Below are 26,730 nucleotides of genomic sequence, written 5' to 3' on the forward strand. Positions count from 1 at the left end.
AATTTTGGGAGGAGAAAGAAGACTGTGAGTTGAGCTTCAAAGTCATAAATATATGAATTAGAACAAATAGAAGATCAGCATAGCAAGAACGTTTAAACCTCAGAGGAAAACATGCCTTCTTATGGGGGATGAAGAACAATAGTTTCTCATTGCTAGTAGCAACAAGAAGCAAAGACCACCTATATTATCACACAGAGAATCAAGTATAAGCAGCTTTAGAAAATAGGCTGATTTTCCATACAGAATCAAAAATCCAAATGACTAGGAATATCTTAAAGAATTTTTATAGTAGAACTTGACACCATATTGAAGAGTGATGTTGAATGAAAATTCACATCAAGATGTCTAAAACCAAAAACCAGGATAATGGAAATATTGAAAGAAACAAGGAAGGTAAAAATATCAACAACTTTGGGGGAAGTAAGAAGGATAGATAGGAAAGAGACCAGCTTTGTGTTTTTTGTGTTTAACACAGAGTTCATTCATTGAAATTCTGACTAGGAATTTTTTCAGACAGGATCTCTGTGATAGTTTAAGTGAAAATGGCTCCCATAGGTTTGTAAAGCATGGCATTATTTGATAGGATTTGGATGTGTGGCCTTGTTGGAAGAAATGTATCACTGGAGGTAGGCTTGGAGGTTTCAGAAGCTTAAGTCAGACCCAGTCTCTCTGTCTTCCTGTTGTCTGCTGATCTGGATGTAGAATTCTCAGCTACCTCTCTAGCATCCTGTCTGCCTGCATGCTGCCATGCTTCCCATCATAACAATAATGGACTAAACCTCTGAAGTGTAAGCCAGCCCTAATTAGAGGGTACTAGCGTCGTGGATATTTAAAAATATTAAGGATAAAAATAGTAGATAGCATGGTGTCTCTTGAAAGCAATAGAAACCCTAGCCTTGAACTCCTGATATAAAAGAAGCTAAAATTGAATTCAGTGATCTGCCTGCCTCTGGCTTCCCACTGCTGGGATTAAACACATGTACTACTACACCCAGCCAAAGGCTTGGATTCTTATATTTTTGGTGATGAGCCTAGCCTTTAACAGCTGGGCCATCTCTCCAGCCCTACTTGGATTCTTAATATTTAGAGAACTCAGTTCAGTGTTTGCATACTGTAGATACTCTCACATTTAAGTTAATTCTTAACAGAAAACTTTTAGATATACTTCCTAGTAAGTAATGATTAGAAACAAATGTACTATGAGGGAAACAGGCCTTAACAGCCTAATGCAGGCAGGATGTTAATGCATAGGAGGTTATGAAAAGAAAGGTATACTAGCAGCAAAAGCTCAGAAAATGTGATTTAAAAGAATGTAACAGTAACCAGTGGAATAAAATGTCATGGAATTTTAGAGAAAATAATTCCCAGAAATGAGGTATGTCAAAAAGAATTTTACAATCCTCTGAGATCATCTTTCATTGATTTATTATTAACAGCAATTTTGAAACCAAACTAAACCAAATTTGTTACAGACTTGAAGCCCAACACAAAGCCCCCAAATCTCTTTGCCTAATCAGACCTTTAGTACAATATTTCTGTTGCTAAGAGTAATACATACCTTGAACCACCACATCTGGCTTTGGCACAGTAGAAAACCTACGATTCAGGGGATCAATTTCTCCAGGAGCTAAAAATCCCTGAAGGAAATCCATAAAAACAAAATTAATAAGCCTCAAAAATAAAGCTGGGGCACTGGAGAGATGGCCCTGCAGTTAAGAACACTGGCTGCTCTTCCAGTGTGGGGCAGTGGACTATGTAAGTAAGGCAGAGCATATTCAGAAACCCCTGCAATTCTCATCATTGAGAACAGTACATGTTTAGTAGGCATTTAAATATATTCCTGACCGGGTTCCTGTCCTGGCATACATAACCATGACACCCCATTGAGAGGACCATCACAATCAGTCACATAAGGGACAATACCTGAAGTCCTTCCACAAGCAGATGAGGCATTCCTAATATCTCAAACCAAGCCACTAGAAAGCATCTGCCTCTAGATCCCAACCTACCCCCAAAGGTTTATAAGTTCCTATCTACAGGGAATAAAGATCATCTGAGAGTGCCTCTTTTATCAAGCTATAACACTCCAGGGAAAAGCTTTCCCTCCCAAAGCTGGACCTCGACATAGCCCAACCAGACAGGTGTGTGAACCTGACCACAGCCACTTCCACAAGCTTGGTGGCCCTGACCTTGGCCCCTAGATGTCTGCTGTATTCCACTGTCTGTCACCAACTCCAGGGAAGCTGTGGCCACAGAAGAGGCCCAGCAGCCCACCACACTCTGGCTTCCTGTCAGAGAGCTGTAACCCTCTGGCTGCTGTGGCTGGGCCAGAGCCTCCTGGATCCCCTCAGATAGCACCCTGTATGTAGACTGGCATTCCAGAAGACCTGAGTTCCATTCCCAGCACCCACCTGGAAGCTCACAACTGTCTAATACCAGTTTTAGGTAAGCTGATGCCTCTTCTCCCTCCACAGGCACTATACACATATGGTACATAGTATAAAAAGCATCCACACATAGAGTAAGCAAATAAAAATAATAATAAAATAAAATTTAAAAATAGTTAAAAAAAAAGTAAAGTTAGTATTTTAGGGGGAAATGACAAAAGACAAACAGTTGCTCTGTATAAAAATGCTTGAAAACCCAGAATTCATCTCCAAATTAATTTTGTCTGGTTTATATTTAGTGGGTGCCACAAATCCTTATTTTTTAGAAGAAAAGCAGGTTATAAATTATAAATAAATAGGAAGTTTCTGGTTATTCCACTATCTTTTCTGGATATGTTTATATGGCATAACAGATAAATGAGGGAAAAACAACCTAATGTAATGTTTTTTAAAAAGAGGGAAATGGGAAAAATAGGGGGTGGAGATTTAACTGGAAAGGGAGAAGGATGGCAAAGGGATAAATAATACTAAACATGTTTGGAAGAGCCAAAGGGAAACATTTTATATTTCTTTAAGCAGAGAGAGAGAGAATGAGAGAGAGAGAGAGACAGACAGACAGACAGACAGACAGACAGAGACAGATACAGACAGAGACAGACAGAGAGAGAGATAGAGGCTCCACAGTATAAATGTAGGCTACTGCTATTTTCCTTGGTTGCCTCACAGAACTTTAAGGTGAGATCTAATAGCTGAAGACACCATATCCTTAGACACAGGACTGGAAGGAATTAAGCTGGAACTGACCAGAAAGCTTCCTACCTCATAATTAGCCTTCTAACGACCAAAAGTGCTAAACAAACTGCCAAGGGAGGAAAACAATCAATAGTCCTGGCCAGTTTTGAAACCTATGAACCACAATTACGACCAGTATGGTAAGATAGCCCCAAGGGTCCAATATTTGTACTTATCTCATAGAGGCAACCAATGGTTGTCGAATTGGACTACTCAATAGGAAGGAACCCATGTCTAATACTGGAAACCTAGCCAATTACCCTTGGCTGTTGGGGTCACGAACTTAGAGGAGAACCTACTACTGCCACTTTCCTGAACCAGTATTAATTCCTAACTGGATTCTAAGTACCCATCCTTATCCGCACAGGTACATGTAGCTCTCACCACTCATCAAAGAAGCTTTTCTTTGCAGCAGACAGAGACCATTACAGAAAACCACAAGTGGTTAAAATGCAGAGAACAAATGACTTTGGGGTACCCAACCCCTATAGACAAAATGCACATTACCCCTATACCTAAGGCTCAGGGAACATAATGGAAGAGCAAGTGGAAGGATTTTGAGAGCTAGGGGACCAGGACTTCTGCTGCAATATATTGTACTTCCTATATATGACAGGGAAGCTGCATACATGCATGAAAGTTTAAAAACCACGGTCACCTAAGTAAGGCCTCCACAATGACACCACCAATAGACATGGCAACATGAATGGAGAAAAATCTCAGGGACTCTAGACAAAGATCTATAGGCAATTAATGGCTGCTGAGACAGGGAGAACCAGTCTTCTCCAGGAATGAGCCCCCTGACAGGGTATCCAGTCCCAAGTGGTCAATCCTAAATACACATATAAGTACCACTAAATGGACTTGGCAGTCTCTGTATGTGAAAAGGAGCAAGAAGTGAAAATAATATAAAAGCAGCACACATACATGGAATTCTCAAAATATGTTAAATCCTGGGCATATATCCAGAAGATGTCCCAACCGGTAAGAAGGACGCATGCTCCACTATGTTCATAGCAGCCTTATTTATAATAGCCAGAAGCTGGAAAGAACCCAGATGCCCCTCAACAGAGGAATGGATACAAAAAAATGTGGTACATTTACACAATGGAGTACCACTCAACTATTAAAAAGAATGAATTTATGAAATTCCTAAGCAAATGAATGGACCTGGAGGGCATCATCCTGAGTGAGGTAACACAATCACAAAAGAATTCAAATGATATGTACTCACTGATAAGTGGATATTAGCCCAGAAACTTAGTATACCCGAGATATAAGATACAATTTGCAAAACACATGTAACTGAAGAAGAATGAAGACCAAAGTGTGGACACTTTGCCCCTTCTTAGAATTAGAAACAATCACCCACGGAAGGGGTTACAGAGACAAAGTTTGGAGCTGAGACAAAAGAATGGACCATCTAGAGACTGCCATATCCAGAGATCCATCCCATAATCAGTTTCCAAACGCTGACACCATTGCATACACTAGCAAGATTTTGCTGAAAGGACCCTGATATAGCTGTCTCTTGTGAGACTAGGCCAGGGCCTAGCAAACACAGAAGTGGATGCTCACAGTCAGCTATTGGATGGATCACAGGGCCCCCAATGGAGGAGCTAGAGAAAGTATCCAAGGAGCTAAAGAGATCTGCAACCCTGTAGGTGCAACAACATTATGAACTAACCAGTAACCCGGAGCTCTTGACTCTAGCTGCATATGTATCAAAAGATGGCCTAGTTGGCCATCACTGGAAAGAGAGGCCCATTGGACATGCAAACTTTATATGCCCCAGTACAGGGAAACACCAGGGCCAAAAAATGGGAATGGGTGGGTAGGGGAGTGGGGGGGAGGGTATGGGGGACTTTTGGGATAGCATTCTAAATGTAATTGAGGAAAATACGTAATAATAAAAAATATTTTTAAAAATTGATAGTAAGCACTGTTTGCTTGTTTGTCCATGTGCCCGCTGTACATTTTGATTAGTGGAAATCTTTTTACTTAGTTTCCATATGTTGTTAAATAAAATGAGCTCACTCATCTTTTTCCTTGATAATACTGAATCCTTCCTTTTTGTCCCATTTCATTTATTGTCAGACAAGAAAGTTACTGGACACGGATTACTTTGAAGCATTATGCCCATTATTGCTAAATCCAAAGTCATGTCAATTCAAGATTATCAAACAGCCATGGCCACAGGGAAAAAACAAAACAAAACAAAACAAAAACACAGCTGTAGAAAATAAATGGCCATATAAACAGGAAAATATCTTACTCAGAAATGCCAGCTAAGTTCCAAACTAGATTCTCTAAGAACTTGGGTCTCTCACATCAAAACAGCCATGCTAGGCATGATAGAACACACTTGTAATCCCAGAACTCAGGAAACAAACACAGAAGAATCACTGCAAGTTCAAGGCCAGCCTGGTCTATGTGGCAAGTTCAAGACCAGCTACTACTGCTACATAGTAAGACCTTGGCTCTTAAACATAACCTACAGTGTTGAAAATAGAGTTTTCAGAAAGGACTAGAAAACTTTTTTAGAAGAAATAGCCTTCTGTGTAGGCTCAAAATGCAACCCCCAGAAACTGGATACAAAATTGTGCTTCATTAAGAGCTGTCTTAACAGAGTTTGACATTGGAAGTTCCATTCCAAAAAGTAAAAAACAAAAACAAACAAACAAAAACACAATAAGAACAACAAAAACCCATTAACTAACAAAACAGAAAGACCACATTGTTATTACCAAGCAAGTCAAAGTGCCCCGAATGATCACTTAATTCAATTAGGGAATAAAATCTTATGATGCTTAGGAAGGTTGGCATTTAATCTATCACCAGTAATTGCTTAGTCACCAGGCAAGTCACCTAGGGGAGTTTTGAAAGGGAAAGATGCACAACTTGATTCCTGAACAGCACCAAGTACAATGCCCAAGTAGGGAGCTATGGGCAGCATAACAGACAGGGAGCAAGAACTTTTTGTCAAGCAATGGCCATAGCCCATGCAGACAAGCTAGAGGAAAGGCTGTAATTAAGTCAAAGTATAAAAGGATGAAGAAATCCTTTGACTTCAGCTCATTGCAAATCTGATTATTATAGTGACTATGGTAAACAAACCAATAAAAGGTGGGATAGCTTTGAAATCTTCCCTTACCTCTGCCATCAAGCTTCCTAAAATGTATAGAGACTGACCCCACATGTGAGGCAATTTTCCCATAGGGACTCGATCCACAGTGTGGGGATTTTGATACTCTTCATCAACCTAAATGACGAGATAAAGAGGTCAAATGAGAGGCAATACTGGAAAGCTTAAGACACTAGACGATAAAAGACTGGCGTCTAGTTTGATTTATAGTTTATAGGCAATGGATTGAAAAGCTAAGTAGGACAGTGTTCAAGATGTGATATATGAACAGATCACCCAAAAATCTTATGAAAATGCAGACTGAATAGGTACGGTAGGTGTGGATGAAAGTTTTTGTAATAAATTCTCAGGTGACACTGGATGCTGTTAGCAAATGTTCTCCAAATCCCCACCAGAATGTAAGGCTGTATTGCTACCATGTCTAATTCTCCTTCACAATGGCGAAGTCTGATTTTTCTAAGTCTGATTTACACCAGCCATCTTAAGATTACTGGCTTCAGAAGATAACAAGCTGACACGGAACACCACTCTGGTTCCACATACTGATCTGTACATCATTCTCAGAATTTATATCTGCTTTCATTTACATCTCATTGTACAACAGCACCATAATTGAGACTGTTTTAACAATTTATTTCTGAAGGAAATTGTTTCTGTTGTCCTACTGTGAAAACCAAAACCTTAGAATATTAAAGTCCCAAGATACAAAGTCACAAACACCGTGACTCAGATGAGTCAGTATCATAGAAACATGGTTCCTTTCCCGTCAATGGTCCAGCACTATCCAACTCACCCTGTCAGGAGGGACACTGTACAGCTCTGGAAGAAGAGGGACTCCATTTTTGCCCTTGATGAGGACTGCATCAAGAGCCTCTCTATATTCTTGAACCTGCAGAAAAAGAAAAGAAAAGTAGAAAACCAAAATTTTAGAGACTTTATATGGGAATCAGAGCAGAAGGATAAAGAAAAAAAAAGCACAATTACAACAGAGCTTATTTAACCAAGTAAAAAGGAAAGGAAAGGGAGAATGGTACTGTGTCAACTTGATACACACTAGAATCATCTGAGAGGAGGGGCCCTCAGTGGAAAATAAAAATGCCTCCATAAGATTAGGCTGCAGGCAAGCCTGTAAAGCACTTTCTTAGTCAGCGATTGATGGGGGAAAGCCCAGCCCATTGCAAGTGGTGCCATCCCTGGGCTAGTGGTCCTGGGTAAATAGCTTTTTAACAGGCTCAAGCATTGCAACCATGACACTGGCAGGCCTCGCCTTCCCCTTACCCTCTCTCTTGCTAAACTGTTAGATTACTTTCCGAAAGCTAGCTCCCAATGTACATTCCCTTATTTAGTCACTGACTCATTCCTGAGACTGATCACCAAGGTTCAAGAGTCAAAATGACAAGGTCCAACAATCAAATTCTATTATTTGGCTATACTGGCTAACATGTCCAATCAGGGCACACCAACTCATCCGAACACTGGCTTCCCCTTTTCTCTCTTTATAAACCACTCCTGCACAAACTGTTCCTTTGTGCGAAAAATTTGGTGTCTGGGTGTGTTCTGTCCTGATTCCAAGATCCCTTACTCTGGTTCTATGAGAAAACAGGCTGAGCAAGGCATGAGGAGCAAGCCAGTAAGCAGTACTCCTCTATGGCCTCTGCATCAGCGCCTGCCTCCAGGTTCCTAATGGGTTTGAGTTCCTGCCTTGGCTTCCCTCCATGCACTGTAATTCAGGATATGGAAATAAACCCTTTCCTCCCCAAGCTGCATTAGGCATGGGGTTTTTTCACAGCAGTAGCATCCTAACTAAGGTAGGTACTCATTAAATGTATCATGGAAATTGTGCATATTTTAATGCATTTAATATGCATTTCATTGTAGTAGGTATTTGCAATTGAAGTCCATCAACATAAGGATTATGTTTAAAGAGGTTCCAAACCTGTAGTTTACTAATAAGCACTTAATTTACTAAGAATTTTTGAATTAAAAATTTTAATGATACATTTTATTTTTTATGTGCATTGGTGTCTTGCTTGCATGTATGTCTGTGTAGGGCATGTCAGATCTCCTGGAACTGGAGTTACAGATAGTTGTGAGCTGCCATGTGGGTGCTGGAAATTGAACACAGGTCCTCTGGAAGAGCAGCCATCTCTCCAGCCCCCTGACTTTTGTCTGTAAACATGTATTGTTTTAAAGAAGGTATCAACTTGAGAGAAGTTGGGTGAGGCTTGAAAGACAGAAGCTGGGAGGGGTATGAAGAAGGAAAGGACGTGGGGAATGTGGTACAATTCTATTTCAATTAAAAATACTTGTAAATGATGCTTTTTGTTTGCTTTTGTTTTGTTTTGAAAACAGGGTCATACTATGTAGCTCTGCCTGTTCTGGAATTCATGCTGTAGACCAGGCTGGCCTTAGACTCAGAGATCTGTCTGCTTCTGCCTTCCATGTATTAGGATTAAGGATATGTGCCACTATCCATGGTAAAAATTATTTTTTTAAAAATAATATGTATGCATATGTGTTTTTGTGTGAGTATATGAACATGTACCCTTGGAGGCGTGACTGTACCACCTACAAGTGTTGTGAACCTTATGACAAAGTTTGCTGAGAATTAGACTTGGGTCTTCTGGAAAACCATTATGTGCTCTTCTTAATCATGGAGCTATCTCACAAGTCCTTAACTTGGCTCATACTTCATTTCTTTTTAAGTTTTATTTTTATTTATGCATGTATATCCATCTGAGTGTGTGTTTGTGTTTGCATGTATATGCACATGTGCATGTGCACACACCTGCTGAGGTCAGAAGAAGGCCTAGTATCCCCTGGAACTGGTTCTGAGCTTTCTGATGTGGGTGCTGGGATCTGAACTTTGGTCATCTGCAAGAGCAGCAAATGTTTATAACCACTGAGAAATCTCTCCAGACCATTGACTAGGATTTTAAACCTACATTTTTATGAATTACTTTTGTTAATTAGTATATAAAATAATGGAATTTGTTATGACATTTCATATGTATATGTCACTATACTTTGATTATAAATACCTTCCCATTACCCCTGTCATCTCTCCTCTCTAGATTTGGCTGCTGTTATGTTATTTATTATGTTAGGATTATGTTATTTACTTAGCATTTGCTGAAACATAATAATACATTAAACTATATAAAAGGGAAGGGTCAGGATACAGCTCAGTGGGCCTAGTATATACATACACAAGGCCTTGGGCTCAAAAGAAGTAAAACAAAAATGAACACACACAACACACACCTATAATTTATGGCAGAAAACATATTACATAGTTCTTTAACACAATAGCTTCATCCAAGCTGCTTCATGGTATAAATAGGATATTGACAAAGTCACAAATTTGTCCAAATGTGTTTAATAGATTGGGGCATGGTTTGAGTATTGTGGAGGGGTTCCTAGAGGCTTTAAGGCAAGCAGTGAAAAATGATCAGGGTAAAGTAAGAATGAAACTAGGATCAGCCCAATTTTGGTAACCAGTCCTGGCCCAGGACTTCTCGAGTCTGACCCAGTTCATTTTACTTTAGCCATATTTAAATACAGCTCTATTTTGGAAAAAATCAAATAACAATTAACTCAGCCCTGTGAATACAGGGTTTAAAAGCTTAAGACGTGTTCACACTGAAGTTCTTTACAAAGGGCATACATAGGGCTTTATCTGTAAGATGACTTCTTCTTGACTTCAGAAACAATGCTCAGGATAAGGGTCTAAGGAGAGTAATGGAAATGAACATAATACAACACAAAAGTTACTGAGCTTGTTATAAATTACAAATGACATCTCTCACAATGGTAAGTTTTATGGCCAAGAAGTAATGCTCAAGGATTTAGGAGTCTGGGATAAACAAGCATAATATCCTGGGTGATATGGGAGGAGACTGGCTCAACAGGTACCAAAGGATTACCAGGCTGTAAACTACATTTTTCCCCAGCACTTCTGGGAGAACAGCCAAATATCTTCTCCCTTAGGAGACTCCAGCTGTGTGTTTAACTTTTCCTGGCTTCTCCAGTGCTTATCTTTCTAACCAACTGCACCAGAGCGGCAGTCTGGGGTTATGAGATTACTACCACTACCCTTCCCAGTGCTTCAACTGTGGTAAATTTGGTCATTTGAAAAGAAACTGTAACCAAGCCGCTAAAAGTCTCAGAGATCAAAATAGCCTGTGTATTAACTCTGAGAAACAGAGTACTTTGTCCACAGACACTAATGAGCCCTTTCTGGGAGCAATGTGTCCTCAGTAAGAAAGCTGAGGCTTCCCAGAGTTTGTAGATGCTTCCCACTGAACAAGTGAGTGCAGGGACAGGAGGGATATACTTTTTTTTTAATTGGGTATTTATTTTATTTACATTTCCAATGCTATCCCAAAAGTCCCCCACACGCCCCCCCCCCACTCCCACTTCTTGGCCCTGTCGTTCCCCTGTACTGAGGCAGATAAAGTTTGTATGTCCAATGGGCCTCTCTTTCCAGTGATGGCCGACTAGGCCATCTTTTGATACATATGTAGCTAGAGTCAAGAGCTTCGGGGTACTGGTTAGTTCATATTGTTGTTCCACCTATAGGGTTGCAGATCCCTTTAGCTCCTCCATTGGGGGCCCTGTGATCCATCCAATAGCTGACTCTGAGCATCCACTTCTGTGTTTGCTAGGCACCAGCATAGTCTCACAAGAGACAGCTCTATCTGGGTCCTTTCAGCAAAATCTTGCTAGTGTATGCAATGGTGTCAGTGTTTGGAAGCTGATTATGAGATGGATCCCCGGATATGGCAGTCTCTAGATGGTCCATCCTTTTGTTACAGCCAGGAGGGATATACTATATAATATTTTGCTATTAATATTTTGCTTTGTGGCCCCAGCTCAAGGCTCAGCAGCAAGAAGTACAGTATGACAGGATAAAAGGTACATTACTAAATCTACTACTCTCAAGTATTTTACATTGATATGAATTATTGTATTGTTGTTAGAAATTTAAGCTTATTTTGTTCAAATCTTGCTTAATGTATTGTACATATACAACTCACTTAAAAATGTAATGTAAAGTTCTAGTCTTATAACAGCTACTATTGCAAACTGTTTAGGATAATTAGAAATGTAAGTTAGTAAGTAGTTAGTCACCTATAAATAATCTTACTTTGTTGTCTTGTTAGGTACTAGTTCAGTTAATTACAGAAATAAGCTTTATTTAGTCTTGTATATGTTTTCAAAGTTAAACAGAGAGTAAATAGCTAGAAGCAAATAATGTTTGGCTATTAAGATATACTGGGATAAATAGGTGGTCTGCAAACACTTCAGAGATCTAGAGAATATGGCATTTAAGTTGGTTTAATAATAAAAAGATTTTTTAATAATAAAAGGGTTTTTTTCACAGAGCAACACATCTGCTCCTGGAAGCACCCCCCAATCTTCTTCAAAGAAAATGTTGGGCATGAAGAACCTCTACAGTTTTGGAAGCTGCTTGCTTGGAACTTCCTGCTTACTCAGGTCGCTGACAGGGTTGAAGACTATATAGTTAACAGTCTTACAATCTTCCTTATTAAAGATTAAACACAGAAAAGCTTAAGTTGTTTAGAATCTAAGGAAATGCTTTAAGGTTTAAAAAGATGTTTATAGTTTGATAGAAGAAATTTATGAAAGTAATTTAGATTCAAAACTTTAGACTCAATAGGATAGGATAGATAGTGCAGTGCTTTCTTCAAGACTGCCAAATACATATAGACTGGACATTGTAAACAAAATTCTTACTTGATAGTTCTCATAATTGTTCTTATTGCATATAGTTTATTGATGTTAGAAAAAAGCCATTTTGGACTAAATGGGGGAAATGTAAGTGGGAGTTTTGGTTTCTTCAAAAACCTGGTTATTTATGTTCCATGAATATGTTTTTGTTTTAATCCCAGGTGTGGGAGAAGTGGCTGCTTCACGAGTGATTATGATTTGCCTCATGCATTAGCAGTGACATGGTTTTGCCAGCTGCAGATAGTTTACATTTGGAATTCTGGGGACTCTTCAGAGGATATAAATGCCAGAGTTCTGAGATGGCCTGGGACACTCTGAGGCAGCTGCTGCTCCTGACTGCTGTTGTTGCAGTTTGTCAAAGTTTTGTAAACAGAGAGATCAGGCAGGGTCACAAGTCCTTCCAGTTGACACCAGCACTGGGTCACCTTGGGCGCAGAGTCGGCAGACACCCAAGGTCCCCTAGAGGACTCTCCAGGCAATCTTAGGACCACCGGTGAATGGAACACAACTTCTGTTCCAATCCAATCGCCTGGGACCTGAGACAGCATTAGGAAAGCAGGAAACCCGGCTTGACCAGGGTCACAAGTCCCTTCTGGTAGGCGCCAGCACCGGGTCACCTTGGGCGCGGAGTAGGTGGACACCCCCAAGGTTCCCTAGAGGACTCTCCACATGATCTTAGGACCACCAGTGAGTGGAACACAACTTCTGTTCCAATCCAATCGCGTGGGACCTGAGACAGCATTAGGAAAGCAGGAAACCCAACCTGACCAGGGTCACAAGTCCCTTCTGGTAGGTGCCAGCACCTGGTCACCTTGGGCACTGAGTCGGCGGACAACACCAAGGTCCCTAGAGGACAGCTTCTGAGACAGACCCCGTTTCAGGCTCTAGACATCCAGGCACCTTCCCTGCCAGAGGAGAGGTGTCCGCCCTGCCTAGGAGGGCTTTGCCAGAGCACCTGGGGGAGCCATCTTGATTCCCGGATCCCTCTGAGACTAGTCTGTGCAGGTGAGAGTGTGGACTACAGAAGCTAACAGCTTCTGTGACAGGCCAAAGCAACACAGCTTCTGGGACAGGTCCCGTTTCTGGCCTTCATCTTCTGCCAGGAGGGAGGTCCGAATGCCAGATATCTGTGCACCTTCCCTGTAAGAGGAGAGCTTGCCTGCAGAGAGTCCTCTGACCACTGAAACTCAGAGGATAGAGCTAGTCTCCCAGGTCTGCTGATAGAGGCTAACAGAATCATGAGAGGAACAATCTCTATCTAACCAGAGACAACTATAACAACTAACTCCAGCGAATACCAGATGGCGAAAGGCAAACGTAAGAATCTTACTAACAGAAACCAAGACTACTCACCATCATCAGAACGCAGCACTCCCACCTCAGCCAGACCTGGGCACCCCAACACACCCGAAAAGCTAGACCCGGATTTAAAAGCATATCTCATGATGATGATAGAGGACATCAAGAAGAACTTTAATAACTCACTTAAAGAAATACAGGAGAACACTGCTAAAGAGTTACAAATCCTTAAAGAAAAATAGGAAAACACAACCAAACAGGTAGAAGTCCGTAAAGAAAAACAGGAAAACACATCCAACCAGGTGATGGAAATGAACAAAACAATACTAGACCTAAAAAGGGAAGAAGACACAATAAAGAAAACCCAAAGTGAGGCAACACTGGAGAGAGAAAAACTAGGAAAGATCTGGAACCATAGATGTGAGCATCAGCAAAAGAATACAAGAGACAAAAGAGAGAATCTCAGGTGCAGAAGATTCCATAGAGAACATCAGCACAACAATCATAGAAAATGCAAAATGCAAAAAGATCCTAACTCAAAACATCCAGGAAATCCAGGATACAATGAGAAGACCAAACCTATGGATAATAGGAGTAGATGAGAATGAAAAATTTCAACAAAGGGCTAATAAATATCTTCAACAAAATTATAGAAGAAAACTAAAGAAAGAGATGCCCATGAACTTACAAGAAGCCTACAGAACTCCAAATAGACTGGACCAGAAAAGAAATTCCTCCCAACACATAATAATCAGAACAACAAATACACTAAATAAAGATTGAATATTAAAAGCAGTAAGGGAAAAGGGTCAAGTAACATATAAAGGTAGGGCTATCAGAATTACACCAGAATTTTCACCAGAGACTATGAAAGCCAGAAGATCCTGGACAGATGTTATACAGACACTAAGACAACACAAATGCCAGCCCAGGCTACTATACCCAGCCAAACTGGCAGTTATCATGTAGAAGTATGCGAATTGATCCATTCCTATCTCCTTGTACTAAGTTCAAATCTAAGTGGATCAAGGAACTCCACATAAAACCAGAGACAGTGAAACTTATAGAGGAGAAAGTGGGGAAAAGCCTCGAAGATATGGGCTTAGGGGAAAAATTCCTGAATAGAACAGCAATGGCTTGTGCTGTATGTAAGATCGAGAATCGACAAATGGGACCTCATAAAATTGCAAAGCTTCTGTAAGGCAAAAGACACTATCAATAAGACAAAAAGGCCACCAACAGATTGGTAAAGGATCTTTACCTATCCTAAATCAAATAGGGGACTAATATCCAATATATACAAAGCACTCAAGAAGCTGGACCCCAGTAAATCAAATAACCCCATTAAAAATGGAGCTCAGAGCTAAACAAAGAATTCTCACCTGAGGAATACCGAATGGCTGAGAAGTACCTGAAAAAATGTTCAACATCCTTAATCATCAGGGAAATGCAAATCAAAGCAACCCCGAGATTCCACCTCTCACCAGTCAGAATGGCTAAGATAAAAAATTCAGGTGACAGCAGATGCTGGCAAGGATGTGGAGAAAGAGGAACACTCCTCCATTGTTGGTGGGATTGCAAGCTTTTACAACCACTCTGGAAATCAGTCTGGCAGTTTCTCAGAAAATTGGACATAGTACTACTAGAGGATCCAGCAATACCTCCCCTGGGCATATATCCAGAAGATGTTCCAACTTGTAAGAAGGCCACATGCTCCACTATGTTCATAGCAGCCTTATTTAATAGCCAGAAGCTGGAAAGAACCCAGATGCCCCTCAACAGAGGAATGGATACAGAAATGTGGTACATTTACACAATGGAGTACTACTCAGCTATTAAAATGAATGAATTTATGAAATTCCTAGGCAAATGGTGACAGCAGATGCTGGCAAGGATGTGGAGAAAGAGGAACACTCCTCCATTGTTGGTGGGATTGCAAGCTTTTACAACCACTCTGTTGGACCCGACCTGGAGGGCATCATCCTGAGTGAGGTAACCCAATTATAAAAGAACTCACATGATATGTACTCACTGATAAGTGGATATTAGCCCATAAACTTGGAATACTCAAGATACAAGATACAATCTGCAAAACACATGAAACTCAAGAAGAACGAAGACCAAATTGTGGACACTTTGCCCCTTCTTAGAATTGAGAACAAAACACCCATGGAAGGAGTTACAAAGACAAAGTTTGGAGCTGAGATGAAAGGATGGACCACGTAAAGACTGCCATATCCAGGGATCCACCCCATAATCAGCCTCCAAACGCTGACACCATTGTATACACTAGCAAGATTTTGCTGAAAGGACCCAGATATAGCTGCCTCTTGTGAGGCTATGCCAGTGCCTGGCAAATACAGAATTGGATGCTCACAGTCAGCTATTGGATGGAACACAGGTCCCCCAATGGAGGAGCTAGAGAAAGCACCCAAGGAGCTAAAGGGGTCTGCAACCTTATAGGTGGAACAACAATATGAACCAAACAGTACTCCCCCAGAGCTTGTATCTCTAGCTGCATATGTATCAGAAGATGGCCTAGTCGTCCATCATTGGAAAGAGAGGCCCATTGGTCTTGCAAACTTTATATGCCTCAGTACAGGGGAACGCCAGGGTCAAGAAGTGGGAGTAGGGGGAAGGGTAGTGGGGGGGGGAAGGTATGGGGGGACTTTTGGGATAGCATTGGAAATGTAAATGAAGAAAATACCTAATTAAAAACAGCAGAGAGACCGGAACAAGTTGGAGATATCCTGACTACAAAGATTTGACTTGTCCTAATGAAGTTAATATCCCTAATCAGCAGGAAGTAGTCTAAAGAGATATATGTTCTCTTTCTTCTCCAACCTTCTTTTTCTCCTGTCCGGATCCATTGAGGATAGGTTAAGGCTAGCAGGTGAGTTTCCTGAAGGTGGCTCACATTTCTGTATGGCCTATGATGGGTGAGCTTTAAGAATGAGTGAGCAGGGTCGTTGGAGACTTCATTCCAGGATTGCTTCTTGCTACTGATATGCCTCTCCTGTCATTATTACATAGCCTAAGGATTCCTAGAATTCCACCTATTGAGCAGATTTCCTGCATATCAACATAAAAATAAAGTTTCATGAATTAATGCTTTCTAGACGAATTAATGCTTTTATAGAATTTCTAATTTGATTAAAATAATTTTAGGAAGAAAGGTTTAAGAGATTATTTTAATTGCTTTGCCAAAAAGATATAATAAAGTTAGAATTAAGAATAAAAAATACCCACTCCTCATAAAATAGTAAGTAAAGGATACATAATAAAGAATACAATGAGCTTTCACAAGTACACTAAAGAGAGAAATGGGCTTGGGACAAATTTGTAACCAAAGAAAAACATTCATTCTAGGTCAGATTGAAAGATGAAGCCACAGGTGTATACTATGATAAAGTGAGACCATGTGAAACTGTTGCTTGGAACTTATAATGATAGAGATTTAAAAAAATAAAAAATAAATAAAATAAAAAAAGCCTGGCGGTGGTGGTGCATGCCTTTAATCCCAGCACTTGGGAGGCAGAGGCAGGTGGATCTTTGAGTTCGAGGCCAGCCTGGTCTACAGAGTGAGTTCCAGGACAGCCAGGGCTATACAGAGAAACCCTGTCTCAAAAAACCAAAAAACAAACAAACAAACAAACGATAGAGATTGAAAACACTCCTTTGTACTGACTTTCAATGTCCTTCTGTAACTCCTCTTTTTTGTAACATTTTATCTATGAGGTAATTTTCTAAAGAACTTTTGTCTAAAAAGATATAAATAGGCCAGAGAGAAGAAATAAGGTGGTAGCTTGGTGGGCTCTGCCCCATCCATTCAAATGTACATATATCTGTTTGCCTATATATATTTATTTACATATATGTGTAGGTATGTGTGTATGTATGAATACTTATGAAGCTGATGGGACATGTGGTTGGGCCCGACCAAAATTTGTGTGTGTATGAGTGCATGTGTATCTGTGCATATTGCCTATGTAAAAGATTTTCTTTCTTTTCTTCCTGGTTCATGAAGAGTTAAATGAATCGAAGCCTCTTGCCTGGCCAGAGAGAGGTCCTTAAGCAACAGAGGTAGAGTAAGAAACCAACACTTATGAAAGCACAAATAGTAAGTTACAGAGTAAGAAACCGGCACTTATTAAAACACAAATAGTAAGAAGCCAGTGCTTATTAAAGCACAAATAGTAAGCATTACAAAATAAGAAACCAGCACTTATTAGTACAAAACAGTAAGAAAGAGTTAAGTTTCCAGACGACATCAGCTTATAGTTACATTGGTGTACCTATTTTAACATCCTTACTTGATAATCTTTAATGAAAAATAAAATGTTTCCTCACCTACAGAGACACTGAAACTGAAGAACTTAATGACTATACTTGGATTACTCAATGGTCAGGATTGAAGAAAAGAACAATCTGAGTCTCCCAACTCTTAATTCACTACTATCAGCTATAAGTATCTAGGAGACAACTCCATCTCTTCCCTCATAGGAAGACTCCCACTTAGTCAGTAAAAACATACAGCCATTAGTCAAAAGACAATACAAGAGCAGCTTGCTAAGAGCTCTTCTCCCAGATCATTACCTGTTCTACGTTGCCACTGAAGATCCCATCAAGGATAAAGTATGTCCAGAACAATGGCCATTCGCACTCAATGTTTTCAAATAGCTTCAGCTCAGCTGGTTCATAGTATAGGCGATTGGGATCCTGAATAAAAATATAATAGACAAAGGCTGTCCTGTCACTCAGAGATTAGACGTATATCCTTAGTTTAGAGGTATTATAATAGGAGTTTTACAGCAGCCTATTTGTTTCAAAGACAGCATCAGGAAAGGCAGTAAGTACATACTCATACTCCCCTCCCCTGGCAAGTGCTCTATGAAGCAACTTCTAACTACTAGTTTGGGGATAATGAGGTCCATTGATAAACTAATCTGTAATTAAGCAGAACCAAATCCTCAGACATCCACATCTATCAATCTCTCACCAACACAGACATAGTACTCAAAAACAGCTCAGCAGTAGCAGCAATATTCACTCAAGCAAGAAGTGTGTTATAGGTTCTTCCCCAAAGCAGCATTCAGGATTCAATGAGGCCATTAGAGTGGAGACTAAATCCCTGGTTTTGTCAGGAGAGAGACCAGAAGAGGCGCACTAGTGATTCCTATCTTTTGCCATAAGGTACTTGAACCACACTTGGGACTCTGTCAGTAAGAAGGCAATCATCAGATGTGGACCCCTTCATTTTGTGCCAATAGAATTGCGACCCTCAAAGCACTGAGCTATACTCAGTTTTTGGTACTTTGTCACTGATAACAGAAAATGGACTATGACAGGTAGTTAAAAAGATGTACTGATGAAAAGATGCCTTTCCATTTGTATTGATTAAATATTGGAGTGGGGGTTGGAGATTATGTAAACACTGTTTGTGTTTAAAACTTGTGTTTACACTAACCAGCTGAAAGAAAAGAATGCCTTTCCTTTTTATATTTATTTTTTTGACATTTTACTGTTAGTTTATTTACCATCAATGTTAGAACTTGGCAGCAAAGCCCAACAAATACAGCAAACATCACTTATTATTTTTTAATGATCTGCAAAAATTCCATCAATGACGTAACTGTTATCTCTGAATAAAGCTACAAAGAGTAAGAACAATTCCACCCTATTTCCCTGTGGTGAAAAGAAACATACCTCTTTAGGAGTTTTATATCCATCTCGCAGAAAACGACAGCAACCATAACGACCCTGGGGACAGAGAAAAAGGCCCTGAATCTTGTACATCTGTGTGACTCTATAATTAAGAAGAAATATTCTCGAACATCTTTATGTATCAACATCTCACAAATGCATAGTATTCAAAGACAGCTCAGCAGCACCAGCAATACCCTTTCAAGCAAGAAATGTGTTGTTATAGGTTCTTCTTCAAAGCAGCATTGCCAGCAGTATCTTTTCCATGGCTGTCCACCTCAGGCCAAACCTGCAACAAGCTAATTACTGCACAGTCTACTCCATAGTAATGCAGCTCCTAAGAGAGTATTAAAAATGGCAGAGCCCTCAGAGGCTGCTGCTCCTGCTGCTCCATCTGCCTCTGCCTCTTTTGCTGTTTTGCTGGATTGCTAGTTGGATATCCTGACAAAGGAAATTTGACTTGCCCCTAGGAACTCCTAACCGGCAGGAAGTAGTCTAAAGAGATCTACAGCCCCTTTCCCTCTAACCTTCTTTCTCACCTACCTAGTGTTGGGGTTTGGAAGGGATTGGGATGGAAAGAGGAATAGGAATAAGAACCCAATAAAGTAGCCAAAAGTATAGTTACAATATACTAATATTAATTAAATTATAAAGCCTATTTAGCTTTCACTGGGTTTCCCACCACTGTCCTTTATTATTCTGTTCTAGGATCCAATTTAAAGCCCCACACTACAGGACTCAAGAGATGTCCCAGTGGGTAATGTGTTTGCTGTGCAAATGTAAGAACCTAAGTTCAGATCTCCAGCACCCAGGTGGAAAGCCAGGTGTGGTGGCAGTTCTTATCATTCCAATGCTGGAGAGACAGGAATGGGAGGATTCCTGGGGGTTCCTGGCAAGTCTAGCTGAATCTAGTTGATGTTTGACAGGGCACTTGTCCTATTAATGGTGATATTAAACCTAATCATTTGTTTAATGTGGCAGATCCTAGATTTCTTCACTATAACTTTCACTCTTGTAACTATATTTATTGTTCTCTGTATAGACTCAGAGGTAACTTCATTTCTTCTTTGAGTTACAAGACTTGAGTTATAAGTGGTTTTTTTTAATTGTCTTCACTCTGTGCATCAGGGTTCCTTTCCAGTTGGTTTCTGTGGCTCCTCGACTTTAACTATCCCTTTTTTCTGTTTAGTATTTAATGATAAAAACAAAGAATTTTATTCTACATTTGACTGTTTATAACTGATCGAATGGGTGTGCCTGCTTGTTTTCACATAAACAATGCAATATTTGCTGGTAAAGGAGAGAGCACCAAAAGGAAATAGAATTTCTTGTTTGGGCTGTGATTTGGCAGAGGATTGTTGTGGCAAAGCTACTAAAGCTGTTTGGAAATTCCTTTCTCTTTCCTAAAAGTTTGTCTCATTTTTGCAGCAATTCTAAGTTATGTATAAGTCACAGTGTAAGTCAGAAGGGCCACTCTATTCCAGAATGACTTCTTTCTGTCTTCTACTTACTTTCTTTTCTTCTCATACTTATCAGTAATTAATCTATGAAGTGGAAACAGAAGGGTTCTTTGGAAAGTTGGTTGGATGGGCAAACACGGGAAGGAACACTTTGCTAAAGAGGACACAGTTGTGAAAGGCTAAGCCAGACTCCTGAAGGACATTTCCCTGAAGCAGACACAGGAGAGAGGATGTTCTGCTAAGGCAAGTATATGAAAGGACATGTGATGAAGAATTCTTTGTTAAAGACATGCATGTATTGGTCTGCCATCTGCTGCATAGTTGAGCTGCATCTGTCAGAACTCCATAGAGAGAAATGCACCAAAAAACATCTGTTGGTGTGGGGCAGTTTCTTGCCACTTCTGTGGACTCACTGATTGAAGGCACGTGCTATTTGGAGGGTATAAATGGGTCTCTACAGAGTAATAGAGGCTGAGCTTGGCTTGCTTATAGAGCAGTGTTTCTGTACAATGCTTCTGGGTTTCGAGTCTTCACTGATCTCTCTTCTGAGAGAGGCACAAGGAGAACTTCTCCTGCTGTCCCTCCCGGTCCCTCCTGCTGACTTGTGCTGAGGCTGAGGCCTGGCTATCTCTGCTAGGTTATGCTACCACTGCTGATTCCTGTTTGTTAACCCAACTCTAGTGAACTGGACTGCTGGTGTAGCCATGAAGTGTTTACAAGCAGATCAAGTTGCCCGCTAACCTGTGAAATGAACTGCTGATTTCCAGACAACACAGACTGGAGTTGCTTCAAAGAACCTTTCTTTTTTTTTAATTTCTTATTTTTTTTAAATTAATTTATCTTTTACACTTCACATTTTATTGCCACCCATCTACCCTCTGACTGTTCCACACCCCATACCTCCTCCCCACCCCCTGTCTCTATGTGGATGTCCCCACTCTCCACCCCACCTGCCATCTAAACTTCCTGGGGCCTCCAGTCTCTTGAGGGTTAGGTGCATCATCTCTGAATGAACAGAGACCCAGAAGTCCTCTACTGTATGTGTTTTGGGGGCCTCATATCAGCTGGTGTATGCTGTCTGTTTGGTGATCTAGTGTTTGAGAGATCTCGGGGGTCCAGATTAATTGAGACTGCTGGTCCTCCTACAGGATTGCCCTTCTCCTCAGTTTCTTTCAGCCTTCCCTAATTCAACAACAGGGGTCAGCTGCTTCTGTCCATTGGTTGGGTGCAGATATCTGCATCTGACTCTTTCAGCTGCTTGCTGGGTCTTTCAGGGGGCATGATAGGTCCCTTCCACTTCCCCTGTATCCTTTTTTTCCCATTCCCTCTGGTGTATGGTGGGCTACAAGGGAGGTTAAAGCATTTAGGAACCATCATTAAAAGTAAGGTTTGAAAAAAGTAAAGTTACACATCTTTTCATTTCATTTTATCATTCCCCCAAATTGGGTAAAGACTGCTCTTTATTTGATTTAATAATGTGTTTTAATACTTTGATAATTAATGTTTACAAATATCTTTTGGTACTTTATTTTTAAAATAATTTCTTTTCTTTAGATAGTAATATAAATATACCCCTTCCTGTTCCAAACTCTTCCATACACTCCTCCTTGATCTCTTTCAAATTCATGGTCTCTTTTTTCATTAATCATTGTTACTTACATACATATTATACACAAGCACACACAAACATGTATTCTTAAATCTATAAATTCAACCTGCTCAGTCTCTATGGTGTATATGAGTGTTTTCAGGGCTGAGCACTTGGTACTGGTTTGCTCTTCCTTAGGGAAGACATCTTCTGTTTTTCCCATTCCTTAGTTTCTTGTAGTTCTTTGTGTGACTTAGAGGCCTTGTAGGCTTTCCCCGGGTTTGGGTCATGTTTAAGCAGACATGTTGGTAAGAATTTATAAGTGCAGCTTCTGATATTCCTAGAAAACAGAATCTTAGAGCTAACTCCCTGTTCCTCTGGCTCTTGCAGTTTTTCAGGTGCATTTTTTTCAATATAGTATATTTTGATCATTTTCTTTGCTGTCCACCAACTCCTCCCAGATCCTCTCTACCTCCTCATTACCCACCCAACTTTATGTTGTCTCTCTAAGAAAGAAAAATAAACAAAAAAGAACATCAAAATAAAATTTTAAAAAGCAATAAAATAATAAGTACTAAACCCCCCCAAAACTCCATTTTGTGTTGTCCTGGTGTTATGGTCTGACCTCCCTCCCCCCAGAATATCTGTAGCCATTTGCTCCATACCTGCTAGCTATTTCATCTTGTTGCTTTAACATGCCTACAGGTTAGTAACACAGAAGTGACTTGGCTCAAGGACATGCTGAGCACATACCCTGTCTATTCTGTATGTTCTGTATGTGGTTTGCTAATCTTAAGAAATTCCACAAAGTTTTACATAGGACCTATCAAATTGAAGGTCAATATGAACTCGATATCTAAACTATCTTAAGTCAGAGCTGGCCACCGGCAGCACTTCCTACACCTATGTATCACTGTGGGGTTTTTTTTCTGGCTGACACTGAAGAATGTTACTCATAAGCCAAAAAGTTATGATTACAATACTAATGCTCTGATTCCCTTGTTCACCACCCATCCACCACCACCCTTCCCTTACTCAGGAGCAATCAGATTAAAGGTTAGCTGATGATATTTTGTCTAAGAAGCCAACTGCTCCCCTCCTTGCCTTTTGAACTTTTAACCTAGTTTTTCCTATAAAAAGTCTACCCTGAAGAGCAGACTAATACTACAATTAGGCCCCTGAGTCCTTCTGAGGTCCTGAAAGTCCAGTTTTATGGTGTGTGTTCAATAAACTATTCTTACTTAACTGAGATCAATGTTTATTTAGTTTAAGTGTCAATTCCCAAACCCCAACACTGGGTATGGGACCTGCCTTGGAGTGTGATGAAGATATCCCCTGTCACGCCATTGGAGAAAATTGATTGTTCCTTTCCTAGCAGATACCAGCTGCAAATAGCTTCTTGTTTAACAACAGTGTGCTGGCTGGTTTTGTGTGTCAACTTGACACAAGCTAGAGTCATAAGAAAGGAAGGAGCCATTGAGGAAATGCCTCCATGAGATCCAGCTGTAAGGCATTTTCTCAATTAGTGATCTATAAGAGAGGGACCAGCCCATGTGGGTGGGGCCATCACTGAGCTAGTGGTCCTGGGTTCTATAAGAAAGCAAGCTGAGAAAGCCATGCAAATCAGTCCAGCAAGCAGTACTCCTCTATGTCCTCTGCATCAGCTCCTGCCTCCGGATTCCTGCCCTGCTTGAATTCATGTCCTGGCTTACTTCAATGAAGAACACAGCTTTGGAAGTGTAAGCCAAATAAACATTTTTCTCCCCAACTTGCTTTTTGTGCATGGTATTTGTCACAGCAATAGAAACTGTAACTATGAAGGATGTGAATTTTGTGTCTAGTTTCCCTTCTCCATGCTAGGATTTTGTCTGGTTTGAACCTGTGCAGGTCTTGTGTGTGCTGTCACAGTTTCTGTGAGCTCATGTGTCTATCAGTCCTATCATGTCTAGATGTCACTGTTTTCTTTGAGTCACTCATCATCTCTGGCTCCTAAACTCTTTCTATGTCCTCTTCCACATAGGTTCCTGGGTCATGTGCTTAGGGCTTTGACAAAACCATCCTATTTAGGGCTGAGCAATACAAAGGCTCTCACTCTCTACACATTGTCCAGTTATGAGTCTCTGTGTTAATTGACTTCTACAGCAAGAAGAAATTTGACATTAAGTGTCTTCTTTTGGGGTTGGTCTGACTCTCTGTGTTGTCCTGGCTGTCCAGGAACTCACTCTGCAGGCTGCTGTTGAATTAACAGATGCTGCCTCTCAGATGCTGGGATTAAAGGCTTGTCCCACCAAGCCTAGCCACACCCAAATCCTTTTGAAGTTTTTACCTTCTAAAATTTTCAGATGCTTCAGGATCCTTTGTATCATCCCTAGTTTGATCCTCAAATCAACCATTTATCAAGACTATTATTTAAAAATCAAGATCTGGATAACCTCAGTACATAGATAGGATGTTTGTTGGATCACATGTTACATATATGTTTAAATTCCTAAGAATATACCAACTGTTTTCCTAAGTGGATATACCACTTACAATTGTAACGACTGCAGAAGCTTTTGACAATTTGTAAAAACAAACAAACAAACAAAAAAAATACTTATGAGAGTGTAACCTAGGAAGAGGGGAGGTTCCTGGCATAAGTTTACACTCATGGCCCCTAGAATCTCCCTTTCAAGTCACAGCCCTAAAGAGAAGAAAGTCACACATGGCCATACCTGAAGCTTGGTGATGATCTCCTGTTTGGTGAGCTCCACCAAATGGCTGTCCTCTACAGCAAAGGCTGGGAAAGAGACCACTGAGAGCAGACTGGCATCAACTTCTTTGGATGTTGAAGCCCTGGGCAGTAGTGAATTCAGGATAGACTAAGAGAAAAGTAGCAAAATAGGGTTTGTTACTAAATACCTTGGTTTTAAAGTGAAACTTTGGTTCCAAATGATTGATGTGGAAACAAAAGATATCGGAAAGAATAAGCCAAACTCTATTAAATAGCCAGACTCTTAAACAAGTAGTTTGCTTGGTATAGCATCTCTTTTCTTAATCCTGTTTCAGTGTTTCCCCATCCTGATTGCAGAGCTGCTGTTCATAGATAAAGACTCTAACATCTGTGGGATGCACACAGTTCTGTTGGTTGCTAGCATCTAGGTTAAAAAAAAGAGAGAGAGAGAGGGAGAGAGATGCTAGAAACATAATCAGTGGTTAAGAGCACTGTCTATTCTTCTAGAGGATTGGGTAGCTAACAACCATCCATAATGCCAACATCTCTTTATGGCCTCATGAGCACCATGAATGAATATGGTGCAGGTATACATTCAGGGAAAAATTCCATACACAAAAATTATAAAAATTTTAAAATAATAAAACTAAGACAAAATACAGCAGTTGGGCAGACTAGAGAAGGATCGCTATGCTTCTGAGATGTTTTCAAATTAATTTTCATCAAGTATGGGGAATACTAGGCTTCTTTCTATTTGCAGCCACGTCTCATTGCACTTTGCACATATTTCCTCTCTAGAATTCTCCCTGCCCCCGCAGCAGTCCCACTAGCCTCCTTCCTAGCCACAAAAGCTCTCCCTGCTTCTTCCATGACATACTTTATCCACAAAAACTATTTTCAAAATTAGAAGTTTAATTTATATTCACTGGGATATCATAGGACATAATCAGGGTTTGAAGAAAGGGAGAAACTTCATATACCAGAGAAAAGAAACTTTCAATATAGGGAGCAATTATAAACAAAACTAAGAATGAAGTTTTACCAGATATAGAACTCTCACCTACCTCTCAAGCACGATGCCTGCCTGGACACTACCATGCTTTCCACCATGATAATGGACTAAACCTCTGAACTGTAAGCCAGCCCCAATTAAATGTTGTCCTTTATCAGAGTTGCCTTGGTCGTGGTGTCTGTTCACAGCAGTAAAACCCTAACTAAGATATCCATAATCTATATTATAGCTCATGCTATATCAGGTTTATCTCACTATAGAATGCTTGATAAAGACATTTCTGATCACATGGTAATAGTCACAAGATGGGTTGCTCTCTTTAAGCTAAATCTCATGCTAAGTCTGACTCTGAGCAAGAATAAGACTTGCTATGATATGGTCCATTCTTTCTTTACCTGGCAGTGTTGGACTTCATCAGCCAGGACATGGATAACTGATTGTGGCCCACCTTTCACACCAAACAAGTCTAATTCATCTAGTGCTTCCAGGGCTGCCTGTAAGAAGCAATGGAAGAGAGGACTTCAGTGGCAGAACACATGCTTAGTATATGCAAGGCCCAGGGTTCAAATCCCAGAACTGAAAAAAAAAAGAAAGAAAATCAAGAATGAGATATATTATACATATTTTCTTCTTAGTATCTTATAAATGTTACATGATGTTGCTTTTGAATATATTTAATGAAATAGAAAATAAAATAACATTCCTTATTCCTAGGAGCTTGGGATTTGCACTTTGCCTCCCACAGTGCCCAGGGAAAATTAAAATGGAGTTTGTATCACTATCCAGTCAAGCTGCTCTCATGCCCTCAGGCCAGATCACAGGCAGCCCCAGCAACCAGGGCCAGTTCTACTCTGCTGCTCAGGCAAGGTGCAGGCCC

At 40.3% G+C, this 26,730-nt stretch overlaps 1 protein-coding gene across 5 annotated transcripts in view; it reads right to left on the reverse strand.

Annotated features, from left to right (window-relative positions):
• The window catches only part of Phka1 (phosphorylase kinase alpha 1), a 130,327-nt gene that overhangs the window by 77,094 nt on the left and 26,503 nt on the right, over positions 1-26,730 (reverse strand). For all 5 annotated transcript variants that reach the window (NM_173021.3, NM_008832.2, XM_006527894.4 and 2 more), the window contains exons 7-13: positions 26,249-26,347; positions 24,843-24,989; positions 19,084-19,137; positions 17,974-18,096; positions 7,118-7,213; positions 6,334-6,441; positions 1,559-1,637 (exon numbers count right to left, since the gene is read on the reverse strand). In NM_173021.3, coding sequence (NP_766609.2) covers positions 1,559-1,637; positions 6,334-6,441; positions 7,118-7,213; positions 17,974-18,096; positions 19,084-19,137; positions 24,843-24,989; positions 26,249-26,347 — 706 coding nt within the window. The remainder of the gene's footprint in view (positions 1-1,558; positions 1,638-6,333; positions 6,442-7,117; positions 7,214-17,973; positions 18,097-19,083; positions 19,138-24,842; positions 24,990-26,248; positions 26,348-26,730) is intronic.

The sequence above is a fragment of the Mus musculus genome, chromosome X (assembly GCF_000001635.26).
Source record: "Mus musculus strain C57BL/6J chromosome X, GRCm38.p6 C57BL/6J".
In the NCBI taxonomy this organism is placed as follows: Eukaryota; Metazoa; Chordata; class Mammalia; order Rodentia; family Muridae; genus Mus; species Mus musculus.